Source organism: Schistocerca piceifrons, chromosome 2 (assembly GCF_021461385.2).
Source record: "Schistocerca piceifrons isolate TAMUIC-IGC-003096 chromosome 2, iqSchPice1.1, whole genome shotgun sequence".
NCBI lineage: Eukaryota > Metazoa > Arthropoda > Insecta > Orthoptera > Acrididae > Schistocerca > Schistocerca piceifrons.
The window spans coordinates 682,233,326-682,255,860 of NC_060139.1; the positions used below are offsets into that span (position 1 = coordinate 682,233,326).

Consider the following 22,535-nt stretch of genomic DNA (forward strand, 5'->3'; position numbering starts at 1 on the left):
GATTCCCTCATATCCATATTGTATTGTTTAAAATGCCACCAAATTTAATTAAATTGATTGTTATAAAAAATGAAACATTCTAAGGCAGTGGAAACTAAGATGCTGTTTATTGCAGCTCATATAAAAGAAACCATTGTTCACGTGAAATTTAGGCTGTACGACTTTCTGAAATACTTTTTCTTCTCTCTCTCTCTCTCTTTCTCTCTCTGTGTGTGTGTGTGTGTGTGTGTGTGTGTGTGAGAGAGAGAGAGAGATATGGGTGAATGGGGATTTGCTGTTATGGTTTTTTGTAATTATTTTCAGTAGGGACACCTAACTTCTTAATCCAGTTTTTAAGAAACATTGTTTACCCATTTACTTTAAAAAAATATTCATTTCTCTGGCGTGTGAGAGTAGGATGAGATCTTGAATTCCAGCTTTATGGCCAAAATGTTACGAGGACTGAATAAAGTTAGAATTTCAACAGAAATACTACAAGTTTTTGTTTTGGGTAGAATTGTAGGCATATGTCTTAGTGGCAGCTACCTTTGAAAATATGTTTTTGCAATAGCTTTTTAAAGACTGTCTGGAGTCAAAATTGTCATCTTTACAGCTCGATGACTGTTAATTTATGCTGCTATTTTGCTCATTTACTACACAGTTGGCTCTGTCATAATATCACTGATGTCTCTGCTGTTGATAAAAGAGTAGCAGTGTTGTATTTGGTTTCTAAGAACTGACAAGAGATAAGGGCAGATAAACCTACTGAGAAGATTTAAACTCTGTGCAAGTAAAGACAGGGAAGTTTACGGTAGGAATGGCTGTTAATGGTACTGAAGTGATTTTTGCAATGGAAGAATTGGATCTGCATGTTAAGTTTAAGGTAATAATTGAACAGTACAGTTATAATGTGTAAATAATTAAGTTGAAGGACAGGTACTGTATGTTATATCCAAGGGAAGAATTCAGTGGTTGTGCTTTATGGACCTTTTTTCTATCTTTAAAGATCCTTTCTTTATTTTTATCAGATATTAACTTTATATGCATTTCAATTTAAGTATCTCAGAAGCAGCAGGTATCAGCTGTATCATTACTATTTGTATTAACTTAGATTTATGAGGGAACTGTTGACTTCACTAAAAAAATAAACACAAATTGCAAATGTCTTTCACATGCCATATTGTTGACATTACAGGTGCAAATAACTAGATTTAGATTTTGTTGTAATCTTTTTTAGAAGAGCATGATCTCAGAGTTTTCATATTTTTTCTGTACTCCGGTGAATTCTGAGACTCTCCTTGGCAGTTTTTGCAGTATTGTTGGTAGCTCCTTGCAGCACCTGCTGTGATATGCAGACGTCTGCTGGTGAACTGAAAAGGCCACATGCCACCCAAAGAGTGCCTCAAACAAATAAAAACCAATATTTGAACTGACACTGAATATCATATACATAGAAACGATCCATATCTATGGTAGTTAAAAATCATAATCTTTACAATAAAATTATGGACACATTTGCTCATTTATACATGACAAGGGTACAGTAAACTTCAGCCTCTAATGATTATGGGAAAATCATGACTGTAAGCCAGCTAAATTTTGTACCCACATATTTGTAATTTTAAAGAAGTTGGCAGTTAAATGTAAAGGTAAAGATAAGCTCCATTGAGTCTGTTTAGAATTTAGTGCTTTCATTGTCTATCATTGTATATGTTGAAGCACAGCATCCTAATTAGTGCATCAGTTGTGATACAATGCTGTTAACTTTAAAATATTTTTAACTGACTTCATTCTTCCACATGCATAGATATCAGTTGTTTTGAAGTAATAGAGAAGTTACATTATTAAGATGTTTTAGTCTTAATGATAAATCTGCACCATGACATGAACACTAACAGTTAATAAAAACACTATTCTAAACAATCAATAACATGTTATTTAACATTACATTTACCTTCCATTGACTCAGTTTTTGAGCCACTATGGCTGCATTAAAGTTTTTAATCAGTTTCTTAAATTAGTGCCCAGTGCTACTGAAAAAAAATCTCTGCATATTGAGATATATATATCACATTTTTGACATGGTTCTCCTGTTACATGTGAACCATGAATGTGCTATTGAACCATGGATTGGTTTGGAAGTTCTTGTTAGTCTACCTGTACCACTTTAATCCTGTCTTTTAGTACAATTTGTGCCCTCGTGTTCTGTTGTCTGGTAATGCTAGATGAAATACTTAAAAACCTCTTCAGGTACCTGTTTGGTCTTATTCTGTTTGTAATTAGCAGGAAACTGTAATTTGTAATGTGTTCGGTACTTTGTATTCTGGTTTTGATAATGAGGCACAGATTGTTTTCATTCTTTGTCTAAGAGTAAAATAAAGCTGTAACAATAACTAGTTACAAACTTTGTTGGGTAGATTTGAATTAATTTAGTGTAGTTCCACAATGGCACGTAGCATTTGCAACTATCCTAAAATATCAGGTAAAGTTAATGGAGTATGTTTTTGGACTGAGTAAATTAGTGGTATTGGATAATATTATTTGGGTAATAATGTAATTATGTACATCATTTTTGGTAAGTGTCAGGTAATGTGAGTGAAACATTTGATAATAGTCACTGCACCATTTCAAACAACTAGGTCAACTGAACTCTGTGCTGTATTAGTAAATAAATGATATTTGGTAATGACAAAATTTTCAGTGTATAGGCTTCAGAAACACTTGTCACTATTTGATGCATTCCATTTAGATATTTTGGATAAGTTGTGATATTCCAGATCTTAGTGGCATTTTTCAGAATGTTTTTGGAGACACAAAGTGAAACTGTATTTGTCTATGTAATTACTCCTTTTTTTGCAGAGGGGTGTAGTGTAATTTCAGTTTATCAGCTTGACATTTTTTGTCAGAATTGTTTAACTTGTTTTGTTTGCTTAATGAATTATATTCCCTGTTAATTTGTGTTTTAAAATCTTAACAGGGTATGCCAGAAGCATGGGCAAGGTTACTGATGAGTTCAAACATCAGCAAACAGGAGCAGAAGAGCAACCCACAAGCTGTGTTAGATGTCCTCAACTGGTTTGATAACTCAAGCAAAGAAACCAAGGGTTCAAAGTACATGACAACAACTAAAATGGTTGGTGAGTACCATGTAAAAGTGATGACTGTGTTATTTTGTTTGAGTATCTGAATAAGTAGACTTACCATTGTGATCACTGGTGGAGAAGATTGGATTTCCAAACTCAAGCTATTCATAACTAGTTGTTACGAACACAGTAAAAATAAGTAATTATCTTATGAGATAACTGTCAGTTATAGCTGTCAGTCACACAAAAAGGATTACAAGTTTCAAACTTTTGAAGCTAATCTGTCATCAGGAAATTATGAAAGTGGAGAATGAAAAAAACTCATTAACTGTGAAACATAAGACACCAAGGCACTCCAAACATTACATGAAATACTGCACAAAACACAGTATAAATTAGAGGGAAAGGCATAGACTGGTGAGCAGAAAATGAGAATTAAAATATTTCATAGTTAATAAAATTAAATGAATTGGCTAGTCTGAAAGGTAACACAGCTGTGGAAAGTGGAAAATGTTGGTAGTCCCAAAGTGGCTGAGGGGATAAAGTGACCAACATTGCTCACTATTCAAATTGCTGACTATTTTTGACCATAAAGTACTACCAATATGTAAGCTTGTGTGTGTTCATTGATCATATAGAGAGCTAGATGGTGGTAATCTTAATGCTCTCCTCCAGCTTCAGAAGTTTCCCATGAGTTTTGTTGCTAATTTCTTCTGTTGTATTTTCTTCTTTCTTTTTTGTATAATGTCTCATATGTTTTTGTTTCTCCCTTATGTATCTTATTATTTTTGGCATTCTGCACCTCTTTCAGTAAAAACTGAACTAGGGATGACAGATATCACAGAAACAACCAGTTTTCAGTTATATCAGTTTTTTCAATGCCAATTTAACCAGACTAATAAAGCCACTCAAAATAACCAATTTCTGAAATAACTGATTTTTGGATTTTTGATTCCTAGTACTTCTGTAATAAATGAAGAAATTGAACAATGGTTGACCATTCTGACTTTCAGTTTCAAGATACAGAATAAAAGTATTAAATTAAATAGGCAAATAAAAGAAAAGTTGATCTGTCCACATTCACTGCTTTCCTTGAAAAGTGGTAAATGGTTGAATACTACAAAAGATCACCACTATTCTTCTATTGATTCTAATTTTTTGAACCTCTGCTTAAAAATCATGTAATTGGGATCATACCACTATTTGGACATTTTGAATAGTTAGTGCAAAAGGGTGAAAACTGAGGTTAAAGAAGCTTGTTTGTCATGTTCATTCATCCATTTTTGAGGGCTACAAGCATATAAAGACATATTATGTAGACACAGACAGCATATCAGCTATTTTTATTGTATATTATGAGTGAATTGTTGTCAAGTTTTAAGTTAATTGATTTCCTTCCTCTGCAATTAATTAGTGGAAAGGGCAGACAAATCTTTATTCTATTAAAACTAATTTAGCATTGTACTTCATTGCTACATCACTTTGTAAAAATATTCCCAGTTAGGGTTGGTGTCATTCTGCGATACAACTGAAGACTGGCAATGACAGTGAGAGACTACCGTATAGAGTAGTCGGGGACACATCTTGCACATTGCTTATACACGCATACAGTAAGCCGCAACACATGAAAGGAGAGACATCATTGTTTCAGCAATGCTGAACCAGTTCTTATGCCACATTTAGTTGCTCATTTAAATCGACATTGCTATTAAAATGCTGCTGTTCACTTGTCCCATTTTCTATGATAAAACAATATTTCAAGCAAGTGCAAATGTTAACAAATAAAAATTACGTCTTTTTTAAAAAAAGTTTGTTTAAAAGTGAAAAATTTTAGCACTGCTGCCATGACCAATTGATATTTCAGTTTTTTAATCATTTATTAGTAAAAAATTATAAAAAAGCACCTTTTACACCCAAAACCAAATAAATACCGGAAAATACCGGCATCGGTTTTAACCTGTAAGTTTTTCCCATCCCCAAACTGGACCCCTATAGGATCACTTCATTGCCTGCCTGCCTGTCTGTCTTTTTCTCAGGAGCAGGTGGACATATTATGTTGAAATTTATGCCACATACTACGGTCTAAGGTGCCTTGGCGATGTAAAAAGTTAGAACTTCTAAGTTAGTGCAGTCAAAAGATATGGCCATTTGTGTAACATATTTTTATATTAGCAAACTCAATCATCAAAATCTATAGGTTACTTGCCAGTGACCTAGAATCATGAAATTTGGCAAACAATACTTTGACAGTAAAAGTAATGGAAAAACTCTGGAAATTGTTAATTTGTAACTGTCTAAAAAGAAAAAAAATGTCATCTGCTATCTGTCCGTCTGTCCACCTTTTAAGACCATTTTTTCTCAGGCAGGTGTAGACATACCAAGCTGAAATTTGTGTTGCGTACTAAGGGCCACGGACCCTTCGCGGTGTAAAGTATTTAAGTTTCTATGTCACTGCAATCAAAAGATGTGGCCATGTACGTCCAATTTTGATACCTTGTCAGTATCGATATCAATAACAGGCAAAAATTGGTGAAATTATTGATTCCCAGTATGAGTGAACAATCGATATACATAATTCAATTTGTACAGAACATTCGGTGCACGAGTTCTACTGGCACTTTACGAGATTTTTTTCAACCAGATTTTTTCCGCCTATTATTACTCTCCTTATTTTCATTTCCTTAGCCACATTTTATCTTTCTACTTGCTGGTTTTGATGTTCATCATTATCATCTTTGACATTACTCTATCTAGTATCGACTATCTTTCCCTTTTCTCACAACCTCATTAGACATTGTGTCTTTAAGAGTCGTTAATTTATCAAGATTCTGGATTTCAAGTGTTGAGTATGTTTGCTTGATTTGCTTGCGTACTTGTTAGGTAGATGTTTCTCAACTTCTGATTCTTAGCAACTTTTCCCATTGTCTTACTTTCCGCAGTTCTCTCTACTACTCTCTCTTTTTTTTATTTAAATGGATTAATTTCAGTAGTCAGAATACATACTTTGGGTTGAAATTGACTGTATTTGCACATTTTTCTCAGTAAGTAGAAATTTCTTACAATTATATATTTTTGAATCTTTATAATTTTCTGTTAGTTGCGTATTATTTGTGCATTGAGTAAATTGGTATTGATTGATATTTGATGTGCCATAATTCCTCCTACAGGTGAAAAGAGGGAAATACGGTTTTCTAAACTCCATCCAAGCGGTTTATGGGTAATTGTACATTTAAAACACTGTCCTTATTCTGTACTCACTATTGTTTTTACTGTATTATTTCACCTTTGATAACTTTACATATCTAGATCAGAAGTTGAAATAGCAGCAAGGTGGGCTATAACTAGTGGATGTCTTAAGGGAATACATATTGACCTTTTGGGCTGTAGTGTGGTCTGAGGAGTGGAAAAGTGTTTTTCTCCAACAACACAGTTCTTCACATATTAAATTCAGTGTTTACCGCCCTGAATGTGTTTGCATCTTCTTTCGTACGGGTAGCTTTAATGTCTTCATGACTTCAGCTGTGAATATTCAGAAATATTGTGTGTTGTTATAATCCACAGAGGATGATGAGGTATGATAAAAAATTAATTGGAATCCCTTAATTTCACAAGCTTTATACATCCGATTTTTAAATGTATTTATTTTTTTATCTTGTTGGTACACATGTTCCTGATGTATGTTTGCATTTCCAGCACTTTTGAATACTTTGTTAATTGTTGACAGTCGAAAAGGTTATATACATTTTCCAGCTTGGCGAATTTTTACTTCCGGAAAAGATGGAACAAAGAAGTTACATTAAATTTTGTTGAAAAATGGAATAAAGTGTAGCACTGCTCCAAACTGTTGACTATGGCTTTTGGTGAGTCTATTGTAAGTAAGACAAGAGTTTATGAGTGGTATGAATGTTTCAAAGAGGATTGAGAAGACATTGAAGACAACAAAACACCATGGACACCCAGGACATCAATTACTGAAGACAAAAAGGTTCTGTAAAATCACTGAATCACCATCAGAGAGGTTGCAGGTAGTGTTGGTATATCCTTTGGCTCATGCCAAGCAAATTTTTTTTGGATGTTTTGGAAATGAAATGCGTGACAGCAAAGTTTGGTCTGAAATTGATGAAGTTCAACCAAAAACAACATTGCAAAGACATCATTCAGCAGTTGTTGAATGAAGTCAGCAATGAAACTTCTAAAGGAAGTGTAACAGGTGACAAACATGGGTATATGAGTATGATGTCAAAATCAAGGCCCAATCGCCCACTGGAAACTGCCTGAAGAGCAAAGACTGAAAAAATTTGACAAGGTTGCTTACGTTTCCTTCGATTACAGGGGGATAGCGCATAATGAGTTCATACCATTTGGTCATATGGTCATATGGTCAATAAGGAATACTACCTGGAAGTTGTGCACTGTTTGTGTGAAGCAATCCAAAGAAAAGGACCAGAATTGTGGCAGAACCACTTGTGGAAATTGCATCACGATAATTCTCCCATTCACACCTCTGCTTGTTCAGTGAATTTTTGGCAAAAAACAAAACTTTTGTGTTGCCTTAGCTACTGTATTTTCCAGATGTGACCCCCTGTGATGTCTTTTTATTCCCGAGACCAGAGAGAACCATGAAAGGATGTTGTTTTGCCACCATTGATGAGATAACAACAGAATTGCTGAAGGAGCCAAACACCATAATGAAAAGTGAGTTCCAGAAGTGCTTCCAAGATAAAAGAAAATGCTGGCACAAGTGTATTATATCTAATACAGATTACTTTGAAAGCCAACAGCCCTGTTGCTGTGGGGCAACACGGGTTCCCATCAGATCACCAAAGTTAAGCATTGTCGGGCTGAGTGCTGTTGGCAAGAGGGGTGCACTCAGCCATTGTGAGGAGAACTGAAGAGCTACTTGATTTAGTAGTAGTGACTCTGGTCTCGTAAACTGACATACGTCTGCGAGAGTGATGTGCTGACCACATGCCCCTCAATATCAGCATCCAGTGACACCTGTGGCTGAGGATGACACAGCGGCTGTTAAGTACCATTGGGCCTTCATGGTGTGTCCGGGCAGAGTTTAGTTTAGTTAAGTTTCAGGGATTACTTTGAAAGTGACAAAGTTTATGACCAATAAATAAAGTTTCCTGTTTCTTTATGATCACACCTCATACACCAACATTGTTTACTCATATCAGTCTGTGTTGTATCAGTTTCTGTAATTCATTAACACATTCACATTGCAGTGTCATCTTCTAAGGAGTGTTTCTGTCTGCTTGAATGTTCTGAACAGTCATTCAGAAGTCAACATTGCTATCTGTTACATGCTATGCAGGATTTAATTATGATTATAATGTCTGCGAAACTGTAACATTAATGTCTTTCCACTTGTAATTCTTCATGCTTTCCTGGCAAGGTGTTGTCACGTTCAATAATCAGGTTTTTGCTGGTTATTCACATCTTTCCTGCATGATATTTCCATTCTGTGGCTCGCAGTCTTCTTCAGGTGCTGTCTGATACTGATTCCAGTGTGAAGCAAGTCTGGTATTTATGCCTGTGTTGTTGTAAGTGCTCCCTCTGCACTCCGAACCGCATCAGGTGCTCTGTCTGTGGTACGTGCCGACCAATAGCAGCGACTGTAGCATTTCCTTCTAGATGCGGCTATTCCGCACACTCTGTGCATACTTTGTGGTTATTATCCATTGTCAACCTTGCTGTATTAAGTTCTGAATGATGTTCAAGCTGTGCTAGACTTTTTATCTTCAGATTGTGATCATCAAAGTCCTCCTGTGATCTAGGACACCTGAAGTCTTTGCCTGCCACAAGCAGCCACAGTGTTGTTTTCAGGCCGATGGTGTTAAAATTGCCGCTTGAGACTCTGGAGAATGTCCTCAGGTATGCTGTCTGTTGTCTGAGGTACCATTTCACCTGCGTCCTTTGTTACATGTACTGTCCTGTTATCTTCAACTCCATGTTCATATGTGTGTCCCTTGCGGTCATGATGTTGCCTCAGTTGCATCTTCAGAAGAGCCAGGTTCCAAGCCGAGCTCAGTTGGAAACTGATGTCACGGTTAATAAGATTCTCCGCAACCTTAATGTTAATAGATTCTTTGATGAAGCTGTCCCAGTATCTTAGCGTTTGTGTTAAAATCTTGGCCTTATTAGATTTCGTAGAGTGATTGTTTAGAACTCAATACTTAGCAGTTGCTGGATTGGTTGCCTGTCTGTCTGGTGTCCCTTTGGTGCTCTTTGCATCTGATATCAACAGTTGTGGTCATCTGGCCGATGCATGCCATACCACATTCACAAAGAACATGCTAAACACCTAGTCTCTGTAGACGCAGATCATCCTTCGTGCTCCGTAGCAGAGCCTTAACTGTGGTGGGTGGATGGAACATGTTTCTGATGTTATGTTTTAGGAAAATTCTGCTGATTTTTGGCAGATGTCAGCCCGACATGTGACAAATATGCAACCCTCTGTGTTTCCTCTTGTACCTCTTCAGAAATATCTGGCAGGGAAACAGGACGCAGTGCGTTTTGAACATTTTGAGAAGGATATCTATTTTTGTAGAACACAGATTATAGATGTTCTGTCTCCATTGCCAAATTATTGGGATCTGACAGAGTTTGTGCCCGGTGGACCAGAGTTCTGAGTACACCATTTTTCTGTGACAGCTGGTGGCAACTGCTGGCTAGCAGGTACAAGTTGGTGTGAGTGGTTTGCTGTACACATTGTGATGGAAGGTACCAACTGCCTTCCTCTTAACTAGCACAACTAGGAAAGGGAGTAGTCAATCCGACTCCAGTTCCATGGTGAATTTAATGGTAAGGTGGTATGAGATTAGATGGTCCAAGAAAACATAGAGCTTTTCTCTCCCATGGGGCCATATGACAAAGGTGTCATCCACATACCAAAAAAAGTGTTTCAGTTGATCAGAAACTGACGTAATAAGTGCCTCCTCTTCACATCTTTCAATAAAGAGATTAGCCACCACTGGTGAGAGAGGGCTACCCATTGCCACCCCTTCCGTTTGATCATAGAATTGACCCTCATAAAGGAAATACATTTAGGTCAGTATGTGCCTGAATGAGTCCAGGAGAGCACTGTTGAACTTTCCTCCAATCAGCTCAAGTGAATATTCAGTGGTATGGGGATGAGCAGGGAGGCCACATCGAAACTGACCATAATGTTAGAGTCCATGATCTGTAGCTGCCTGAAGAGTTGTAGGATATCCTCTGAGTTGTGAAATGTGATGGACACACTTCCCCACATATAGCGAGAGCATCTTCCCAAGGTGTTGAGAAGTGAGTTAGGAGGCTGCACCATTGTTGCTGACTATTGGATGTAGAGAAACCCCCTTCCTTGTGCAGGCAGGCAAGCAGGCCATAAAGTCTGGGTGATACTGGTGCTTTAGCTCTTAGCTGCTTAACGATATTTTCTGGAAGGCCAGTTTTCTTTAGAATAGCACTGGTCTTCCTATCCACACCTTATCTGTGGGGTCCCTTTCTACTGGTCTGCATATCGGGTCGCCCTGAAGTTGCCGCACCTTACTGTCATAATCTGCCTTCTGTAGGATAAAGGTAGCATTCCCCTTATTGGCCGGTAACACCAGAATGATGTCATCTTCCCGGAGTCGTTTGAGGGCCAACCTCTTGTCACAGGAGGTGTTTGATTGGGGCAGCTTGGTTTTAGTGATCACCCGACATGTCTCTTGTCAAATTTCTTAAGCCTCACTGGCAGGAAGTTTCAGAACCACCTGCTCCACTGCACTGACAGTCCACAACAGGAAGCTTTCTGGGGGTAACTGCAAAGTAAACACCTTTACTCATACCTTCTAGGTGGTCACATTGAGATCTTTCTTGCTCAGTTTGACAACTGTGCAAGTGTCCTCGTTCTGCTGCATCTTGTCGTTACGATATTCAAAACATGACTAATTGCTGATGTTTTCCTTGTGCCCTCTCTAGGAACCAGCAGATGCCATTAACTCGCTCCCTGTCTTGTCTGGTTAGGGAATTTACCATAAAAAGATGTAGAGACAGCAACACTCTGGGTATCACATCAAGTTGGTGGCACATGTCTCACATCAAGTTGGTGGCACATGTCACATACTTTCACCCTGAACAATGCTAATCTCACTTGATGTTTAATTCTGTTGGCCACACTGGAATTGCCATGATTGTTTAATTCTAGCAAACACGAGAACCACGTTCTCTTTTCGGCATCACAGCAGGAAACAGAAAGGGACTGAGAAGTCTCCCCTATCTTTGTCGAAGTGTATCCAACTTTCTGATATTCACATACATTTCCTCCCCATAGAGTCTTCTAATGTAATTCTTCATGCTTTCCCGGCAAGGCATTGTCATGTTGAATAATTGGAATGCTGCCAGTTATTCGCATCTTTCCTGCATGATATTTCAACTGCGAGACTTGCAGTCTTCTTCAGGTGCTGTCTGATGCTGATTCCAGTGTGGAACGAGTCTGGTATATATGCGTATGTTGCGCTAGGTGCTCCCTCTGTTCGAGCTGCATCAGGCGCTCTGTCTGTGGTGTGCGCCACCCAGTAGCAGTGACTGTAGCATTTTCTTCCAGCCGTGGCTGTTCTGCACACTGCTTGTGTACTTTGTGGTTATTATCCATTGTCAATCTTGCTGTATTAAGTTCTGAATGACATCCAAGCCGTGCTAAATGTTTTATTTTGTGATTGTCATCATTTAAGTCCTCCTATGATCTAGGACATTCTCTTACAATGTCAGGCGTTGTGTCCAAAGTCCATGCCCACCAGGAGAAGCTGCAGTGCTATTTTCAGGCCTGTGGTTTTCAAATTATCGCTCGAGACTCGGAAGAATGTCCTCAGGAATTGTGTCTGTTATCTGAGGTACCATTTCACATGTGTCCTTTGTTACATGTACTAATTCCATCTTCATACTTGTGTCCCTTGGGGCCTTGATGTTGCCTCCATTGCATCTTCAGAAGATAAAGTGTTGGGTTCCAAGCTGAGCTCAGCTGGAAACGGATGTTACGGCTAATAAGATACTCCTCGATATTAATTTCAATAGATTCTTTGATGACGCTGTCCCAGTGTCTTGATGCTTGTGTTAAAATCTTGGCATCATTATACTTCATAGAATGACTGAGTTCAAAATACTACCAAATGATTTATCTTGGTTTTCTTTCATTTCCCAAGTCTGCTGTAATGTCACATATCACAGCTAGACAGATTAGTGGATCTGATGTTTCACAAGTCTGTCACAGAGCCACAGCCTTGTAGGCTACTGCTGTTAAGCATCCTTGATCTTTCATGACAATTTCCTTACTCTCATTAATCAGTGTTCTGTTGTTCAGTTATTTGATTGTTTCAACTATACCTTCCTTATTATTCATGATGTCATATCTTTTGTCTTTCATATTTTTATTTTCTCCTTATTTTGTTTCTTCAGACTGAGAAAAGTCTTTTTTTAATATTCTGTTGTGTTTAGTATGACAACTGATTTATCTGTACCTGCTTTTTAGGTTTCAGAGTAACATACCGGATATGAGACTTGTTTCGTCTCTTTCTCTATGTATGTATTTGACTTGAGATATCTTGTGCAGGAGGATATTAAGGGACACTTCATAATCATGTTTATCTCTCTTGGTGGGAAACAGAAACAATTGTGAAACACGGGATGGAACATATGAGAGCAAGTCACACACCCATGCCCACGCGCGCACGTACACACACACACACACACACACACACACACACACACACACACACACACACAAAATGTTGACTGCTTTGTCATGTAAAACAATGTTGCAGGAAGTGGATTGCTCATAGTTCGGGGAGAGGGGTGAATGTCAAATATAAGCATATGTGTGGGATGACAATTGTAAATCTTCCCTTTCCTCACTATGTTCTGTAGAAGAAGTCTTTTACCTCATCTGTTCAAGAACCAGTATCAGCATTCTTGTTTTCTGTTGGGCTTTAGTTCTAGTAAAAAAGGAATCTCATCTGCATTAAGCATTATCAGTTTATATCTTATTGATAGTTATATATAAAAAAAAAAACAAAGATGCTGTGACTTACCAAACGAGAAAGTGGTGGTAGATAGACACAATAAAAAACCACACAAACACACACACACACAAATTTCAAGCTTTCGCAACCCAAGGTTGCTTCATCAGGAAAGAGGGAAGGAGAGGGAACGACGAAAGGACGTGGGTTTTAAGGGAGAGGGTAAGGAGATTGGAATGACTCCTTACCCTCACCCTTAAAACCCACATCATTTCGTCTTTCTCTCTCCTTCCCTCTTTTCTGATGAAGCAACCTTGGGTTGCGAAAGCTTGAAGAGTGTGTGTGTGTGTGTGTGTGTGTGTGTGTGTGTGTGTGTGTGTGTGTGTTTTATTGTGTCTATCTACCAGTGCTTTCTTGTTTGGTAAATCACAGCATCTTTGTTTTTTATATATATTTTTCCCACGTGGAATGTTTCCCTCTATTATATTATTTGATAGTTATTAATATTTCTAGCATTTTAGCTGTTGTTGAAAACATAAAAATCACATATAAATGACTGTCTACATGAAAAGTATGGTTGTCTTCAATTTTTGAGGTAATTAACAATTCTGAGAGCAGGTGAATTTTATTTTCTTGTGGATTTTCATTAATTTAAGAAGCATTAGATCTTTCTAGTTACGCTGTTTGCAATCCTGTACTTTTTAAAGAGGCATTTGAAAATATGCACCATTCATTTTTTTCCGTGCTTTTCCTTAATGATTAATGTCATCATTTTTAATTGATGTGTTGATGCATCACATCATTTGTGTTATCCTGTTGTTATTTTAGGTCATGCTTCGCTGTATTATAAATGTGCATTGCTTTTTTTACATGTTTTACATAATGTGTAACTTCATTCATATAAAAATGTGACATTCTGTGTAAGGAATAACTGCAAAAAGAACTGCCTCTTTTTGTGTAGTCGAGATAGTGAGAGTGTGACTTTTGACAGCAACAGCTGAATTAGCCCCATCCCCAAGACCCAGTTTGCGGCAAGTGACAACGCAATCTGGGTCAAGTCATAGCCAGCATAGCCTCAGCCAGCCCTCTAGTAGCAGCCCTTCGTCAACAACACCAGATACAGAGGGAGGAGGAAATGTCACTTCGGCCCCAACCAGCAGTGAGGTGGATGAAGAACCCCCACCTCCACCTGTTGCTGCTCGGCCAGAACGTACAAAATCTATAGTAAGTATGAGACTTGCACATTGAATCTCTGAGTTTGATTGAAAGAATTTGATAAAGAGGTGGTCAGGGGGAGATCATCTTGGACTAAACTTTTTGTAAATTAGGCAGTTACAATTATATGCATCAACACACGGTGATAAAACTGATATCTGTCTGTATCAAATGTTGCTTCATCTAGTACTAGAGAAGAATGATTTCGAAGATGTGGCCCACCCTTCCCAGTATTCTCTTTGCATTGTTTTTGAACAATTGCTTTTACATCATGGTTATTCTTGTCCCTGCGGCATAGTGACTAGTCTAATGTTTGGGATGAGTGGTTATCTACAGGGTGGCACACGAAATGTGTTACCATTTTGTTTTTGAATATAAACTTTATTATCAATACAGTCTGAAAGGAACATATACTACAATGAACAACTGTCCATGGAGATTTGTTCTAACTCAGCACATGCTCAGTATGTCCACCATTTCATTTCCTAACTTCTTTCAAATGAACGCTGAAGTTAGTGATTACCCTACGGCACATGTCTTCCGTAATTTCACTGCAAGCTTGAAGGATAAGTCTTCTGAGCTCCATTAAATCATGTGGCCGTTTCGGGAAAATTTTTTTCTTTAGGTACCCCCAAAGAAAAAAGTCACATGGATTGAGGTCTGGACTATTGGAGGGCCAATTTTGTCCGTCACTGAAGCAACCTGGAAACCTGAGTGAAATGATCCGCATGTCGAAATGCTTGTGTAAAATCTCCAACACAGTGTTTGCAGTATGTGGCCTTGCTCCATCTTGCATGAACCACTGCGTGTTGAAGGGCAAGGTAGTATAAGAAGCTGTGGAATGAAGCTATTGTGAAGCATGCACAAATAACGCTCGCTGTTCACAGTTTCTTCAAAGAAAAAGGGTCGAATAAGTCCGTGACTGGAAATTGCTGCCCACGCTGTAATCCTCGGAGCTTAATGTTGTCGTTCATGAAGCGCTTGTGGGTTTTCAGTGGCCCAAAAGCGTACATTTTGTTTGTTAACCACACCGTCTAAATGAAAATGCGCCTCGTCTGAAAACCAAACATTATTGAGAGTTTCTTCCCTATCCTCCGCTCACTGAGCAAACAGTAGTCTCTGCTGCTTGTGTTTTTCAGTGAGCTTCTGTGCACAGGTCATCTTGTATGGATAGATATGGAGGTCACTTTTAAGAATGCGTTGAACGGAGCGTCTGGATAGTCCCAGTTGCACTGCTGCCTTTCTACACGATTCCCCGGGACTTCTCTGTACAGCAACTCGTACCGCTTCAATATTCTCCGGCAAACAAACAGGCTTAGGCCGAGGTCGCTTCGCTTCGAATACTGTTCCTTCCTGTACAAATTTATCGTACAACCTGTGGATGGTCTTCTTGGAAGGGACCCATCGTGTGTTAAACTGTTGTCAAAAATGCCTCAGAGTCACAACAAGGCTTTTCATTTAATGAAAAAGTAACACAATTGCCGATCGTTGCTGTGTCGTCAGTCTTGCATTGTCAGCCATTGCTGCTTACTAGTCTCCTAGCGGCAGTATTGTGAATTACACATCATTTCGTAACTCGTTTGTTTTTCCAAGCTCTGCTGGTACTGCTGTAGAGATCCCAGCAGGATATCTAATGTATGTCGTAAATTGTGAAAGAAACAATTGGTAACACATTTTGTGCACCACCCTGTAGATGTAAGTTTTTCTTGGTTTGCATAAACCATTTGAGGTGAACACCATGATGGTTTTCTAACAAAGCATCAAATGAAATGTTAAAATGATAGAAACATTGGACTTCTCCTCTGGAGCATTAATATGGAAATATGTCTGACTATCTTGCTAAGCTATGTATCCTCCTCCACACACCCTTTTGTGGCTTACAAAATGCAGATGTAGATGTAAACTAAAGTGTGAGAATTTCTGCCTTCCACTGCCTTAATAGTTGCTGTAAACGTAATGTGACCTAATGAAAGCATCAGCTACTCCTCCAGAGTTCAGAAACTGAACTTTGAGCAGACACTCTTGACATCACACCATTTTTATAAGTCATATTTTAATTTTTACCGTCAATTGACTGAAATCTCTGTTGTAGGTTTTTCTAGGCAGTGAAGGGATAGGGATGATCTGGATGTGTGATTAAATCTTATGTCAGGTTCAATAGATCTGTTTGATGTAACAATAGATTTTATTTCTCACTCCTTATTTTTACTCCCAAGACAATAATTCAAAGATGTCTGCCTCATTGTGAACAGTGGCTTGCAGTGGAGGTTTGATACCTTTTGGTTCCTCACTTCAGGCAACTCGAGCTGTTAAGTCATGCCTATTCTTGTAGGAGTTCAAAGGGCAGTAACAAATCCAAATATTACTATGCAAGTATAATATAACATAACTTTTCACATCTAACTGGTGCTGAGACATTTATCCTCATCCTAATCCTGCTTTAAACTTGCATTGAAAAATTAATGGGCAAGTTTGAACACCGACACTGGATTCTAGTGAGTCCCATGAGTTTAAGTTATTTGTTTATTTAGTTGATGTTTTGGTATCTGTATTCTATGTACTAAAAATTGTCTTATTATTGTTATTTCCTTTCTTTTGTTTTTTATTTAACTCCAAATCCCATGCCACTTTCCTTGACGTTGACCTCCATCTGTCCAATGGCCAGCTTCACACGTCCGTCCACATCAAACCCACCAACAAGCAACAGTACCTCCATTATGACAGCTGCCACCCATTCCACATCAAACGGTCCCTTCTCTACAGCCTAGGTCTTCGTGGCAAACGAATCTGCTCCAGTCCGGAATCCCTGAACCATTACGCCAACAACCTGACAACAGCTTTCACATCCCGCAACTACCCTCCCGACCTGGTACAGAAGCAAATAACCAGAGCCACTTCCTCATCCCCTCAAACCCAGAATCCCCCACAGAAGAACCACAAAAGTGCCCCACTTGTGACAGGATACTTTCCAGGACTGGACCAGACTCTGAATGTGGCTCTCCAGCAGGGATACGACTTCCTCAAATGCTGCCCTGAAATGAGATCCATCCTTCATGAAATCCTCCCCACTCTACCAAGAGTGTCTTTCCGCCGTCCACCTAACCTTCGTAACCTGTTAATTCATCCCTATGAAATCCCCAAACCACCTTCCCTACCCTCTGGCTCTTGTCCTTGTAACCGCCCCCGGTGTAAAACCTGTCCCATGCACCCTTCCACCACCACCTACTCCAGTCCTGTAACCCGGAAGGTGTACACGATCAAAGGCGGAGCCACATGTGAGAGCACCCACGTGATTTACCAACTGACCTGCCTACACTGTGATGCATTCTATGTGGGAATGACCAGCAACAAACTGTCCATTCGCATGAATGGACACAGGCAGACAGTGTTTGTTGGTAATGAGGATCACCCTGTGGCTAAACATGCCTTGATGCACGGCCAGCACATCTTGGCACAGTGTTACACCATCCGGATTATCTGGATACTTCCCACCAACACCAAACTATCCGAACTCCGGAGATGGGAACTTGCTCTTCAATATATCCTCTCTTCCCGTTACCCACCAGGCCTCAATCTCCGCTAGTTTCAAGTTGCCGCCACTCGTACCTCACCTGTCATTCAACATCATCTTTGCCTCTGCACTTCCGCTTCGACTGACATCTCTGCCCAAACACTTTGTCTTTAAATATGTCTGCTTGTGTCTGTATATGTGTGCATGGATGTGTGTGTGTGTGTGTGTGTGTGTGTGTGTGTGTGTGTGTGTGTGTGTGTGTGTGCGCGCGAGTGTATACCCATCCTTTTTTCCCCCTAAGGTAAGTCTTTCCACTCCCGGGATTGGAATGACTCCTTACCCTCTCCCTTAAAACCCACTTCCTTTCGTCTTTCCCTCTCCTTCCCTCTTTCCTGACAAAGCAACCGTTTGTTGCGAAAGCTAGAATTTTGTGTGTATGTTTGTGTCTATCGACCTGCCAGCGCTTTCGTTCGGTAAGTCACATCATCTTTATTTTTAAATGTATATGATTGATCATACGAGACTGCATGATTCAGTCTGTGTACAAAAATTTATTTGTACTCAAGTGTCAGACATAAACAATGTGATGTATGTAATTGAATCTCTTTTCTATTGAGCACCTAAATAGTGTTTTAGTAGATAGTAAATGAATATTTTACACTTGTAGAGTAGGAATTTAATAAAAGTTTGAAATTTCACACATCATGCTGCCCAAACTCAAATTATTGTTCAGTGAGTTCGTGAATGCTCTCAAAACAATGAGAGCACCTTTCTATTGTGACTGTAGCTCTCTCTCGTGGCATTTGCGAACCCCTGTTCGTATGATGTTACTCATCCTTGTTGTAAGCCCATTGTGCCACGTCAGTTTGTAAACATTTTTTGAGTCGCACTATATTATGCTGTTAGGTTGTGTGTGGTGTTCTTTGTTCTTCCCCCCCCATGTGTTGAAACAAAACATGTTATTTCTTTTGAGACTCATCTGCTCACCAAGATTACTGCGAAATGACCACTTATTTCTGTTGCTTTCAAACTGGATAAAAATTGACCAACACTACCCATTGATCGTTGTATAAGAGTACTGCCAGTGATTAACATTAATACCATAGTAATGTTTAACTGGTGTATCCTCAGTGAATGCAATCAATGGTGTAACAAAGTGCCACCGGAAAGTTGCCATGAACTACGCGATTTCACAAAGCACAGTGCTCTCATTCAGTTTATACAGAGCCATGTATAAAAATTCTTTGATTTGAAATCACAAAAAATGTGTCCAAATTGATATGGTGAAAGCAGCTTCTAACTTTAAACAATTTTTTTCAAGTGATATAAAGAAGTTACATCAATGTATATAGCCCCCCAGGGGGTCCACAACTCTTTTGTGGACACGTGCGTAGCGAGCATGGGACCCTGAGCTAATGTGGCCCTCCTTCCTTTTCCGGGCTGCATACCTTCCCTTCCCTTTCCGCATCCCTCCCCGTCCCCCATCTTCGCCCCCCCCCCCTCTCCTCTGTCTCTTTCCTTCCTTTCTCCCCCTCTGGGAGTATGGTTTGTGCCTATGTCCGGAGACGGACGCTCGAAACTGTTTCAAATTCCTTGCTCTTACACTTGCCAGTCCTCGTCCTTCCTCTGTCCTTCTCTTTTCCTTCCCTCTTTTCCTTGCCCTTTTCTCCGCTACGGCGTTTGAGACCCCCTCTTCTTTCCTTTCCCTTTCTCTTCTTTCCTTTCCCTTTCTCTTCTTTCCTCCCTGTGCGTGTCTGAAGGCCGACCCACGCACTTCCATGCGTAGCCGGTGACGGGGTAACGCGTAATTCCCCGCCCCGGGTAGACAGGTAGGACACGTACGTACCCCCTGGTAACGGCCAGGCCCAGGGAGGGGTGATTACCCGAGCTGATACCTTCCGAAAGTGCCGATTGGTCCCTCCGTCCGTTTGTCGGGAGGTGTGACCTGAGGTGTGAACAATCACCTAAGGCGGGTGTGCCCTCGGCGAGGGCCCCCACAAGGGAGGAGCGCGCCATCGGAGACGCCGGTAATCATGGGGGATTCTTCCGCAATGGTTTCCTCACCTTCCACTATGTCTGCTCACAAACGTAAGTTCACTGAGTCTCAGCCACAGACTGTTCTTCCATCGTTGCCACAGTTCCTTGTTGTTTCTCGGTCTGACGAAGGTCACGACTTTTCCACGGTCAACCCTTTCATTATACAGAAAGGTGTCGACGCAATTGCGGGTCCTGTAAAGTCTTGTTCCAGATTACGGAACGGCACCCTGTTGTTAGAAACACACAGTGCCCTCCAGGCTCAAAAATTGCTGCGTACTTCTCTGCTCCACACCTTCCCTGTCCGGGTGGAACCGCACCGTACCTTAAATTCCTCGCGTGGAGTCGTTTATACGCGCTCCCTCGATGGATTGTCTGACGAAGAAATTCAGCATTACCTGTCTGACCAGGGCGTCACAGCTGTTCACCGGGTTATGAAAAGGGTTGATTCGAACATCATTCCAACCCGCACTGTCTTCTTGACATTTGACAAAGTTCAACTCCCATCAAAAATCAAAGCAGGCTATGAGATAATTTCCGTTCGCCCTTATGTCCCAAACCCTACGCGTTGCTATCGATGTCAGCGGTTCAATCATACCAGCCAGTCCTGTTCCAATCCGGCCAAATGTGTTACTTGTGGCAAGGATGCCCATGAGGGTGCTTGTCCACCTCCATCCCCTCGCTGCATCAACTGTATGGGTGACCACGCTGCCTCCTCTCGAGATTGCCCCGTTTTTAAGGATGAAAAGCTCATCCAGGAAATAAGAGTGAAGGAAAAGGTGTCGACCTTTGCTGCTCGAAAGTTACTCGCCAGTCGACAGCCCACCGTGCCTCAGAAAGGTAAATACAGCGCTGTCCTTGCTTCTCCTCGACCAACAAAGGAGGCGGCCACGCAGACTTGCGACTTCACCTTTAGTACCACGGTCGTCAGATCGGCCAGCGCAAAGATCGCCCGTTCAACCTCACCCCTTTCGCCTGCCCACTCTATGGCTCACCCTTCATCGGGTTCTGTTAAATCTCGAGCCCAAAAGTCAGACGCCAAGTCTTCGAAAAAAGAGCATTCTCGTGAAGAGTTTTTACGTACCGCAACTTCACAACCATCGGTTCCTCCTTCATCTAAACATCATACTTCTAAGAAGGCTACGAAGAAACACAGTTCCTCTCCTTCTCCGCCAAGGCGTGTCCCATCTACAGCACCACCTGGCGGAAATCGCCCTCGGCCATCTTCTGTGTCGCCGAGGCGCACTGCTGGTGGCCGGTCAACTGGCCGATCGTTGGTGGCAGGAGCTGCTCCTGACCAACCTATGGATCAGGATCTTCTGCCTTCGACTGCATGCCATTCCATGCTGTCGGTCGCAAGCTCTGAGCAGTCGTTGAGTTGACAGCACCCTTGGTCACGTTCCTCCATTTTCTGTTCACCCTATGTCCATTATCCACTGGAATATCCGCGGCATTCGCGCCAATCGGGAGGAATTGTCGATCCTCTTACGATCCTACTCGCCGGTCATCTTCTGTCTTCAGGAAACAAAGCTGCGTCCCCATGACCGCTTTGTTCTCCCTCATTTTCAGTCCGTCCGATATGACCTCCCCTCTGTTGAAGGCACTCCAGCCCATGGAGGACTCATGATTCTGCTCCATGATACTCTCCATTATCACCCAATCCCCTTAAACACTTCCTTCCAAGCTGTCGCCGTCCGTCTTTCCCTTTCTGGATACACGTTCTCTCTTTGTACGGTATACATTCCATCGTCTACACCAATGGCACGAGCTGATCTCCTTCATCTTCTTGATCAGCTTCCACCCCCCTATTTGCTGGTCGGGGACTTCAATGCCCACCACCCGCTTTGGGGATCTCCACATCCTTGTCCACGTGGCTCACTATTGCTAGACGTCTTCCACCAAGCGGATCTAGTCTGCCTCAACACTGGGTCCCCACATATTTGTCTGCCTCCACGGCAAATTTATCTCATTTGGACCTTGCGGTCGGTACTGTTCCGCTAGCTCGGCGCTTCGAATGGTTCGCCCTTGATGATACACACTCGAGTGACCACTTTCCATGTGTTCTTCGACTGCAGCCTCAACTGCCATATATGCGCTCGCGTCGCTGGAAGTTTGCCCAAGCCGATTGGACACTTTTTTCGTCTCTAGCGACATTCGATGACCGTCGCTTTCCCAGCGTCGACGATGAGGTCACACATTTTACCGACGTTATTCTCACAGCTGCAGAACGTTCAATACCACGCACCTCCGAATTGCCCCGGCGCCCTCCAGTTCCTTGGTGGAACGAGGCATGCCGTGACGCAATACGTGAGCGGCGACGTGCTCTTCGCATTTTCCGTCACCATCCAACTTTGGCCAACTGTATCCGATATAAGCAGCTCCGTGCGCGATGCCGTCGCATCATCCGCGATAGCAAGACGGCAAGCTGGAAATACTTTATTAGCTCATTTAACGCCTTCACTCCCTCCTCGGAAGTTTGGAGTCGGCTTCGACGGTTCTCAGGCGCGCCTAGTTTCTCCCCGGTCTCTGGGCTCACTGTCGCGCATGATACCTTAGTGGACCCCGTCGCAATTTCTAACTCATTGGGCCAGCACTTTGCTGAGATTTCGAGCTCTTCAAATTACCCGCCAGCGTTTCTCCCGAAGAAACGTGCAGCGGAAGTGCGACATCTTGCTTTCTCCTCTCACAATCGCGAAAGCTACAATACTGTTTTCTCCATGCGCGAACTCC

At 41.0% G+C, this 22,535-nt stretch overlaps 1 protein-coding gene across 2 annotated transcripts in view; it reads left to right on the plus strand.

The window, feature by feature from the left end:
• Nucleotides 1-22,535, plus strand: part of LOC124776520 (serine/threonine-protein kinase Pak) — a 140,053-nt gene that overhangs the window by 60,120 nt on the left and 57,398 nt on the right. Inside the window, exons 3-4 of one of the 2 annotated variants that reach the window (XM_047251548.1) lie at nucleotides 2,957-3,116; nucleotides 14,037-14,269. In XM_047251548.1, coding sequence (XP_047107504.1) covers nucleotides 2,957-3,116; nucleotides 14,037-14,269 — 393 coding nt within the window. The remainder of the gene's footprint in view (nucleotides 1-2,956; nucleotides 3,117-14,036; nucleotides 14,270-22,535) is intronic. The other variant, XM_047251549.1, reaches the window with a different exon arrangement.